Consider the following 11,102-nt stretch of genomic DNA (forward strand, 5'->3'; position numbering starts at 1 on the left):
GTCATCCCAAATTTAAATGAACAAAAGAAGAGAGAGATCTGGACATAAAGTGTGGAGATAGCATTTTAGAAAATAAAATTTAAAATAATAGGAGATTTTAAATCTATCCCAGGCAGAAATTAGCCCCGTCTTTATTATTCATGTACAAATATGTGTAGAGTATATATTCACCAACTATATGCACACACTCAAGATCCTCTCTTATCTCTATTAACTATGAGTTTGTACCCCCGACAGTTAAAAGGACTTGAAAGAACTATGATACATTCCAGGTACATAAATGCCCACTGCTGCATCTAAAGAGAGAAAGAAGAGGGCACGTTCTGCTCTGGCAGTGAGTTTCACCGGCGTGAAATCTAACTTAAGGAGAGGTGTGTCACACACACACATACACACACACAGACACACACACACACACCACGAAATGTATGCACCACTCAACAGTCTGCAAAACTTCCCTCCAGTTCTTTTGAAGTGAAGTCACCACTCCCCACAACCGCACTCCCAAGATATCTGCGCTGTTGAAAGTGAAGGGCCTGTCCCCGCTGTGTGGTTTGGGGTAAAAAGGAGGCAGGATTAAAGCGCTCATTTCAAGTCCCAAAAGTAAAATACGACTTGGCCTACGGCAGTCCTAATTCTTTCCAGAACTCATCCCCGGAATTGCCCTTTTAAACAACCAGTCATTAACCCAACTCCGGGTCTTTTATAGCTGCGAAAAACGATCGAGCACATCATTTATTCATTACGCTTATTATTATTGTTATTGCAGAAAAGCAGTGAATTCCCGGGGCGGGGTTCAAAGGGTTTTTCGGAGGAGGAGGGGGAGAGGGAGAGAACACGCGGGCGGGCAGGGACCGCTAGGAGGCTGGGTTGGACTGTGGGGCAGAGGTGCCCGGAAATCCCCAGGGAAGGATGCCTCCAAAGCGCCTCCGCCCCTCGCGCTCCTAGGCCACTGCGCACCGGCGCAGCTGCTGCAGCAACCAAGGAAGCTTCTTACGTAAGTCAGAGCCGCTGACATCACCTTCGCCGCGAGCGTCGCAGCCTGACTAGGCGCCAAAGGACCGTCGCGCCAACCCAGCGCCCCTGTCTATCTCCTGGGTCGTTCCTAAATGATTCTGCCGTCGCCAGATTTGGGTGATCGTGAGCCAAGGGGACTGCCCTCGGAAGGGAGATGACATAGAATGACTATTTATTGGGAGCCCTTGGGTGTCGTAAGAGCGAAGTCAGCGGACAGCAAAGATGCCCAGGGGTCTCCCAGACTTCCTTCCTCGTCGTCTCCCTGCAGCCCGCCTGGCAGACTAGTTAAGTGCTAGACTAAGTCCACGTGCTAATAGATTTGGGCGACAGTGCACCGGGGCAAAGGAAGACAGCCTGTGGGGGCAGATGGCACAGAGCCATTTAGTAGGAACCCTGGGCTGTTCAGGGTAGAAAAGATGCCCAGCGGTCTCCTCGATCTCCCTGGGGCCCCTGCCTGACACTCCCACCCTCATCTCTCCCTGACCCTCCCCGCGGCCCCTCCGGGCCACAAGGGTTTTCGGCAGAAGCACTACGGAGTTCACTCTAGGAGGCGAGCAGCGCCACGCTCGTCTCACACGAGGGCAAGGCACAAGTTCGGAGCTAGGGGCAGCACCTGAGGTCACAGCGAGTGACGAAACAGCCGCGGTGCTGCAGCAGTCTCAAAAGAACACTCGCTACTCCTGGAACCCCAACCCCAAACATGCATGGGGTGGGCTTTAGGGCTCAGGGCTGGGCTTCTGGAAACCACAGGAGTTGCAACCCTCCTCGCTGCCTCCCCGTGAAGGATGTGAAAGGCGAGCCCCAGAGGTGAAGGACAGACCCTCTCGGCCTCCTGTGCTCCCATGAACGCTCCCTTTCTGCTCCCTCTCAGCCCACGCTGCCTGCGACTTCAGAGGTCGCCCTTTTAACTTTCCACCGTCCACGTCTGCATCACTGAATCGGGGTCCAGCCCAGCCACTCAGCCCCAGGAGGATTGGGGTGGGTCCCAGGGGATGGTAAGGGTGGAAAGGCGAGAGTAGTAAGGTGCAAGCTGTAACGGGCGCGGCGCCGCGGGGCTGGGATTGCCGCTGCTGGGGACGGCGCGAGGGTGCGGCGCGGAAATCCAGAGCCTGGCGGGCGGACGGCGCGGGTACTCACGCACTGCCTCCTGCTTAGGGTCAAGCGTGCTGAGGACGCGCTGCACACCGCCGAGCTTGCCCTGCAGCGCCCAGACGCGGCGGTGGGTGAGCTGGATGTCGCTCTCGAGCTCCTGGAAGAGGCTGCACGCGTGCCGGGCCACGTCCGAGAGCTGCCGGAGGACACGGGCCAGAGCCGCGTTGCTGACCGCGCATAGGTCCAGCATGAGCAGCACGGCCGCCGCCGCCGCCGAGGACGCCTCGCCAGCTGTGGGCGCCGCCTCCGGGATCCCCGCCGTGCTCTCCTCGCCAGCGACGGACGCCTCTCCGTGCGGCGGCTGAGCCTGGTCGGCCGGCGCGGGCAGTGGCGGCGGCGGCAGTGGCAGCCCTGGAGGTGCGGGGACCGCGCGGGCTGGCTCCTCTGGCCCTGGCGCCTCGACCTCGTCCAGATCCCTCCGGCCAGGCGGCTGCAGGGGCGGCGGCGGCTCAGCGCTGCCTCCACTCGCGTCCACCGCTGGGCCAGGAGCAGGGCGCCGCTGCCTGCACAGCCATTGCGGCTCCACGATCCGCTTGGCGAAAGGCATCCCGCTCAGCCAGGCGGCGACTTTCTGGTCTCCTCGGAGCGCCCCTGTGAGCCGGAGACCGGGCGCGCCCACCTGAGCAGGGAGGGGGCAGGAGTCCGGCAAAGGCGCGATCTGGCAGTCCGGATACGCAGGGGGCTCCTCTGCTCACCTGGCCTCCTCTTCCCCGCCCTCTCCCTAGCAAATCAGTCCACCCAGTCCTCCTTTGGGTGCACCGTTCCCTGGGGAGGATGACAAGCGCCCCGCACAGAAATTTAGGGGTGCGCCTGGTGTCTTCTCACTTGCTTCCAACCGGGGTCGACTGGCTCAGCTCCATCGTTTCTGTGCTCGCCGTCGCCACCCCGGCCACTGCCGTCGCCGCCGCCTATATAAATGGGCGTGCGTGTGTCTGTGTGTGTGTGGGTGAGTGGGTGGGTGGGTGTGAGTGTGTGCGCGCGCCTCAGTTTGAAAGTACCCCGGCGCAGGCCTCTCCCCGCGCGCCCCTCGGCCGCTCCGGGGAGCGATTGCGCCCGGGATCTCTCTCTCTGGCTGGGCGGGGAGGAGGTTTCGGAAAGGCGCTCTGAAAACCCGGAGAGAGGAATCTGCCTCCAGCCCGGGCGCAGGAGGCCGCGCGGGGGTGACCGGGCGGACGCAGGGTGGGGGAGGCCGGGGCGAGGGGGGCGCAGCGCCCTGTGCGGCCGCTGGGAGTCACTGGTGGCCTCGCCGTGCTGGGCACTTTCAGGCGCAAAGACACTTCCTCACATTCAAGGGGTTGGAATTGAGACTGTCAGCTTGGTGGGGGCGGGGAGTCCTCAAGTTGGGAGTAGGGGTGTGGGTAGTAAGTGCAGAGGGAAGAGGGTGGGGTATTGGGGATGCGGCAGATTTGGCGTGTTGGAGCAAGTTTTTCTCCGAATTCCAGCTCTGTACGAGACCTTTGGGTTCTTACAGGGAAAACTGGGCTGCTCCTCGGAGATTCCCGGGCTCTATGAACGCAAGGAGACAACTGGGGAGGGCGAAGGGCGTAGGCGCGTCTCCATGTGGCCAGAGCAGCCAGAGTGCTGTTTATACCCCTTTCCAGGTATCACGTGGCCCCCTGCTTTGGGCACGGTCTCTATAGAATATCATGAATGAGACCCAAACCACCAATGAGCAAAATCCCAGAAAACTGCTTACAAAACTCATTGCACGTTGGGTGAGATAAACAGCATTACCTCCTCATCACCCTACTGTGCTGATCATACACTGGATTTTTAAAGTTCTCCATCAGAGAGATGATGATTTAAAGAAGGGAAAGTTTTCCCCTTCAGTTAACTGAAAGGTATAATTTCTTAAAAGGCATGCATTTTCGATTGCAGCAGGCTGCAGGCTGTATACCGTCAGCCCAAAATGTAAAAAGAGTTTGGGAAATGTTAATAAAACACGTGCTTTCATGCCTCCAAAAAGTATACTGTAAAAATATTTTTTATTTTAAAGCCACAAGCCTGATCTTGGGAATGCAGCCTCTTTTCATATTTCTAAAGAGAACATGGAAAAAATATGTTTTATGGCAACAATAAAGTCCTCCAGACCTGTGGCGGTTGTCTCCTCTCCTCCCTGTAAAGGCGGGAGAGGGAGGAGGCTCCAACAGTCAGCACTTTGGACTGGCCCAGACTTTGGTTTTAAAGGCTTCAACAAACCCTTGTTTTAGTCAAAAAAAAAAAAAAAAAAGATCCCAAATTTTTGGCAAGGACATATCCTTCTTCATAAAAGATCCAGGCTGAGGCTTTGGGGGTAAAGGGCCATGATGTCTGCAAAGTACACATAAATGTTTCAGTAACAACAACAAGAAGAATGATGATAATAATAAAGATGTGTATGTATGAAGAGAGAGAAAGAAACAAAATATGGCAAAACGTTCAAAATAGTCTAGGTTAAGGGCATATCGGGGTTCATTGTACATTTCTTGCAACTTTAAATTTGGTTTTGTTTCCAAATAAAAAATGAAAGAAAATAGTATTTTGGAACAAGGTCTTTTAAGGTTTGTTTTTTATCTCACAAATCTGAACAGCATTGAGCTAGCTGTTTTTAAATTGAGCTTGACTTTTTAATACGTTCAAAATTCTGAACATGAGTTTTGCTGGGTAGGCAAGCCAGACACTTCTCCCTAAACACATGGAAGCATGGAGAACAATGAGGGGTATTAAAGGCATCTGGTTAGCAAGCCTTGTGGCAACAGGCTGCCCTGCCTCTCACTCTCCCTTACCTAGCACTGTCCTATTAATAGCAAGGGCGCCAGTGGAGTGGGCCCAGCTGAGCGTTGACAGGGGCAATGAATAAGTGGTGTGGGACTCTCACTCCTAAAGGGAGTTTCAGATTATTGGCAAGTTCCTTCCAGGGCTCCCAAAAGCAGCGATCAGAAAGGAAGGGCAAAGGCTCAGGAGAGAAAAGGTTCAAGGGGGTAATTAAGCTAAAAAACAGGCCAGCTACCTTAGTGTCTGCCCCCAAGTGATCAGCTCAGATTCAAGTCAAGATTTCAAAAGGATTCAAAGCACAGTTCAAGGATGCAAAAAGGAGTGTCCTCTTTGTAATCTCCTGGACTCTGACTTGTGTGCTAATAAAGCCCTTTGGTTAAAATTTTAAAAACCTTTAATTTTGGCTTTTGATCTCCTTCATTCTCGCTGTCCCCTCCCCTTCCTTTAGTGGTGGTCCCCAGTGACCTTTCCAAGAGCACATTACGTTTTTGTTTTGGTTTTGGTTTTATCTGGGGGGAAAGACACCCTCCTTCAAAGCCACCAAAAACAAAACTAATACAAATGATCATATTCATCGATACGGTTGGTTGATGTTTTCTCAGTCCTCTGTAAGATATGAATAAAGGTATCTTTAGAAAATGTAACGATTGTTATGCATTAGTGACACCATCTAAATAAAAACTGCTAGCTTTGGGAAGGCAGCTTCAAGACAGTCTGCTGGCCCCATCCTACCCTTTTCCCAACTCAAGTCCCTCCCATGGGGATTACACACACACACACACACACACACACACACACACACACACACACACCCCTACACACATTTTTGGGTTTTATTCCTGCTTCCTAGAACTGAAATACTGAAATTTTAAAAAGGGTAGCAACACATATAATCCTGATAGGATATGTGAATAGTTTTAAGCTGATGAGTTTTCAGCCTACCCTGGAGCTATGTCTTTCTTGTTTAAATCCTGAATTGTAACATTTTACTCCAAGTTTTCCCACAAAAAGTTCTGATGAAGTCAAGGTTGCTTTCTGAAGCCAGATTGTTACACCTGATTGTTATACCAGATTGTTATATGTGTGTTGATCTCTCCCAATCACACCGCCTCCCCACTATTCATGTACACATATTTACTTACCATGCACTTGTAGCCAAAATAGAAGGGAAAGGAAGCATTTTTAAATGACCCCATCGCCGAATTCCCAGCAGTCATTCATGCAGCTCAAAGGCCAGCACAATTTGCCCATAAATTCAAATGTTTGGTCAGTATAAACTGTATGCCATTGTAAAATGAACGAAATATCCTGTCTGTGTCACCACGCCCCACAGTTACATTCTTGCCTGCTCCAGCACAGAAGGAAGAAGGGCTTTGCTGAACGAAGATTGGCATTGAGAGCGCCGTGAGGCACCACTGTCCTCAACCTGGCTGTCCTCATGCCTCCACGGAACCCTAGTCAGGCTTCCTATAGAACCTCACAAGCTGCAAAGCAGAGATTCCTAAAACACTCCTCACTAAAAATGTTCTGATTCGAATATCCTACCATTATTTACACTTGAAAATATTTCTTTTGGCTAAGAAATGCCAGGAGATACATGGGGCACGTTAGCATAATCATTGAATTATAGTGACTGAAGTGTCTTTTCCGCCACCTAATTGCACCTATTCCTCATTTAATCGATGTAATCTACTCCTAAAAAGCCCTGCCACTAAGTAAAATCCTGCTAAATAAAAATATTTCCATTAATTTTATTGGAAAAAATTATGAGCATTCCATCTCAACCTAAGTTACTTAAACCATTTCACAGATAGAAAAATATAGCAAGTTTACATCGGTGAAGGGCTACAATTTGAAAGTAAATAAATATAGTTTGTACATAAAATGCAATGTTACAATATCTCGTGAAGGAAGAAGAGCAGATTTGAAACCGGGTGGTGAGGAGTGGAGGAGGAGGGTGAGGTTGTCATTCTTGGGAAATTGCTGGAGAGTCATGTGGTTCACAATGAAGCAGAAAACTTTTTGGAGCTCATGGCTATCCTACACTTAAACTGCACTTACAAATAAAGTTACAGTACAGAACAACACCTTAAGGGAAAAATAAGGGATAAACTTCAGAGAGCCTTAAAACGTATGAAAAGAGCTCATACACATAGCTGACTGAAGGATCACAGAAAGATGTTACTCACTCCTCTCTCCCCTACACCAGGAGGCCACCATCGTCAGGCTTTCCAAGAGGTTTCCCCAAGTTTAATGTTAGTTGCTGAGCTCTGAGAGTCCCCAAATCCCTCTTTCCTTTAGTTTTGCTGGCTCATGGGAGGAAGCTCACAGCCCATGGTTGTATGCTATCTTGAATGAGGAAGCATGCATTCTTCCATATGTGTGGAAGCCTTCATAGCTTACTTTTCTTCCATAAGCCTTCATAGCTTACTTTTTGCAACTCTAAGGTCCAACTTCCAGTTCAGGAACCTTGAATGTGGCTTTGTGTGCAGGTATTCCCACGAAACACTGGGAGAGAAACGTATTTATTAATACTTCAAAATATTAATCCACCATACACATAAATATATTTACACATATATTGATAACAACCATGTGTATAGTTTCGAGGGAGAAAAAAGACTATATACCACCACTGAAGGTTTTCCCTTGTTTCAGCTTGTGCTTTTCTTCCTTAAAAATCTTCATTTAGTCTATCAAGTGTGAAGGACAGGAGTTTCTCTCTGCATTTTATTGATAGCAAAACATGAGCAGAAAAAAATAATGCTATTAAAATGGTTTTCCCAAAATGCCAAAGACTGTGAATACAAAGGCTATTCCAACCAGCCTTTTTATCTTCCTGTGCAGAGAACTGTTGATTACTCATATTGTTTCCTGTGGGAGAAATTCTTACTTCTTTCTAATCTTCAAAAATCCTAGCCTCACATTTTACAATTGAATATAATTTTAAACATGCCAAATCTGGATTTAGTCAGAACTGCAAATACGTAACTCAAAATAACTGACAGAATTAAAGCAGATGGCGATAGCAAACAACAATGGAGTTTCATTCACTTATTCGTTCCTTTGGTGATGTAACAAACATTCACCGGATGCTTCCGTTTACTGAGTGCAAACATCTATTGGGTGCTCAGGCCTCTGTGAGATGCCAGAGATATAAGAGGAAAGAAGACATAAACATTGCTCTCGAAGGGTGCTGTCTAGTGGGGTAGACAGACACGTAAACAAATAATTGCAGTGCAACGCCAGGCAAGCTATAATAGAGATAAGAATTAAGTGCTATTCAGAATCCCAGAGCGATTAACACTGTCTGGGGGGAACACAGACTGGAGCAGCGATTCTAAAGACAACACAGACTTCCGCGCTGGTTCTCACAGGTTAGAAACCGAAAGACCAAAGCCAAGACAAAGCATCGCTACATGGTTAAAAACAAAACAGAGTGGCTAAAATTAAGACACTCTCCAACCAGCTGCAAGAGAAAATAAACTTTTGACTATAATCACTAAATGGCCTTCCCAACAAGTCTTTTAAAAACCCTGAAAACCAGGGGTAGGAGAAAAAAATGTGGAAATTATGTGGGTTTTTTTCTTTTAAAAAATAGCTGATTTAGAATTTTCACTCTTTGGCAGGGCTCAGTTTAGAGGAAGTGGAAGATTTTTAATATATTTCCTATGAAGAAAAGTCTTCAATTAGGTATGATGAACCACAGTCTCTAGGGCACAGGGTGCTAATAAAGCTAAACAACCATTCTCCAGGGGTTCATAAGCTCCCCCCACTTTTTAACTGTTCAGAATTTCCTCCCCAAGCACACTTCTGTGATGAAAACACCCAGTGCTGGCCGTGACCCAGAGGAAGTGCTTTTGACTGTGGTGGTCCTATAATAAATCAGCTCTTTTGGAGAGAAACCTGAGGGAGTAAAATCTACAACTCACATTATCAGTCTGGGGTTGAGTCCTTGTGAAGAGCAGAGGCAGCAAACTTCAAACTTTATCAAGATTGTGGTGCTCATTAAGGAAGTGAAATTGAGCCAAATTTGAAGGAAAGCACTGTAGTAATTACAGAGTTATGAAGATTTAAAAGCTATGCGCCTGGGCATGCAGAGCACAACGTGTTTCCTTTGGGTTCAGAGACACCGCAATTACAGGGCTTAAGGGTAGCAAAGCACTGAATTAGAACTCCCCATTAGTTTGATTAATCACTGATGTAAGTGCAGGCACTAGAAATGGTTGTCTTATTTGTGTCTCTTCCTGGCTCCCCTCCCCCTTTCTCTCCTTCTATTTCCTTTACAAAATCAGGGGGTCTGGGAGGAATACAAACCGTATATTAATGATAAGAAATTGGGTACAAGAAAGTAAAAACTTCCCGAAGCTTAATGACTTCTCTACATCAGTGTTGGCTTTGCCAAGAGTTGTATAATATAGCATGTTCTTTCCTCTTCCTAGGCTGTTAAATGTTAATGGTACAACAATGGCATGTTAGTAAATCTAATAAGAAAACTAGAGAATAACGTATTGTATGTGGGTGTATAACAAGTTAACATCACCAGAGGAAGCTCACTTGGATAATAATATATGATATTGCATTAGACAAGCTGTAACAAACAACGAAAACAATATCTGGCCAATTAGCAATACTAGGTGAGAGTCTTATTCTTTGGAAGGAACTGTTATACCCTTCTGATGAACTTAGCTAACAAATCTACTTGCAGAAATGGTGTCTTACCCTCTTGGGGCCAGGATATTTGACTCGGTGCCTCCTCATCAATACAACCAAAATTACAGCCAATTTTATGAATGGGGAACACAAAGGCACAAAAATACCAACACACCACTTCAAACCCAGCATGATCAACCACTCAGAGAAAGAACTCCTCTGTAAATGGAAATTCAGAACTCTTGGAGCAAAGGCACTTTAATAGAAAGGCCAACCCTTAAATTGTGCACCCAGATGACCTTAATGGGAAAGGTGATTTTTCACCGGGAGATTTGTAACTAAAAAATGTCACTAAAATGTACTTATGTGGTCCTTTTCATATTTGTGCATGAACTACAGGACTCCTGGGATCAAATCTGAGACAACCAACCAGCCATGCCTCTTAAATTATTTTTTCGGAGGTGTTTTCTTTCTCCACTTCAATTGTAAAGATCCAGGAATAACAGCCCAGTGCACAAAGTAGTCATTTTTATTTCTCATCCTGTCTCGATGGCCTCATAATGGGTTCAATAAGAGTCTGGAAATAATAAAAGCTTCTCTATGGAGAAACCCAAGACTCGCTATAAAGCACGATAGCAGCTAGGAGTCTCCTATAGTAACGACAACACTAGCAGAAACATTGCAAGAGTCTGAATTTCCTACTGTAAAGAAAAAGAATTTAAAAGATGACCATCCTACACACTCACTAGTGTACAGATGGAATACCAGGCCACTAGGATGAAAACAAACAGTGGTACAAGAATTTTGTTGAAAAAAAAGGCTGTAGGCAAGTGCCTTAGTTACAGCTTCGTTTTGATCTGTTTTGAAACATGTTTAAAGTATTTCCTGCCTACTGACTTTGGGGACAACTTCACCTCTGGTTGCTAAGAAAGTCATAATAAAAGGATAGAAAAGCAGAAAAAGAGGAAAGAAGGGATTTTGAGTTTTTAAAATTATTTTCCATTTTTATTTGAATGTTGCCTTCTTTGCTATTGGGTATTTGTGTTCACACACCCATAGGCCTAGTGTAGTTTTGCTACAGTGGCAGACACCCATTATCCCCTTCTTCCTTCCTAATACCATCCCAATTTTGTCCTGTGTGGCAATGTCACCAGCCAGTCTGCTCCTAGTCCCAGACTTCCTTGCATTCAGGATTGGGCAGATGACACAGTTCTGGACAAGGACATCCACATGGAAATCTGCTAGAGATTTCTGGAAATGTTTCTGTTTTCCTGATACAGGGGCTGCTGCTTCCTGCTCCTTCCCTTTTCATCTCCCCCGTCCCCCCTCCCCCTCCCCCCTCCCCCCACCCCGCCCACACACACACATCAGAATGGAATCCAGACTGAGATGGAAGGACCATCCTGTGACTGTGTCATACATGAGGATAAAAGTCACATGCAAAGGATGGTAAAGCCAAAGGAAAGAAGGCTCCTGGATTATAAATAATAAAGCCAAGTGTCCTCCCATACCTGGATTTGTCCCAC

General features: G+C 47.2%; 1 protein-coding gene across 1 annotated transcript in view; it reads right to left on the minus strand.

The window, feature by feature from the left end:
* The window catches only part of NHS (NHS actin remodeling regulator), a 370,306-nt gene extending 367,003 nt beyond the window's left edge, over positions 1 to 3,303 (minus strand). The window contains exon 1 of the mRNA XM_007991157.3: positions 2,155 to 3,303. Within this exon, the coding sequence (XP_007989348.3) occupies positions 2,155 to 2,716 (562 nt within the window). The 5' untranslated portion in view covers positions 2,717 to 3,303. The remainder of the gene's footprint in view (positions 1 to 2,154) is intronic.
* Between the last annotated feature and the right edge of the window lie 7,799 nt (positions 3,304 to 11,102).

Source organism: Chlorocebus sabaeus, chromosome X (assembly GCF_047675955.1).
Source record: "Chlorocebus sabaeus isolate Y175 chromosome X, mChlSab1.0.hap1, whole genome shotgun sequence".
NCBI classification, from domain to species: domain Eukaryota; kingdom Metazoa; phylum Chordata; class Mammalia; order Primates; family Cercopithecidae; genus Chlorocebus; species Chlorocebus sabaeus.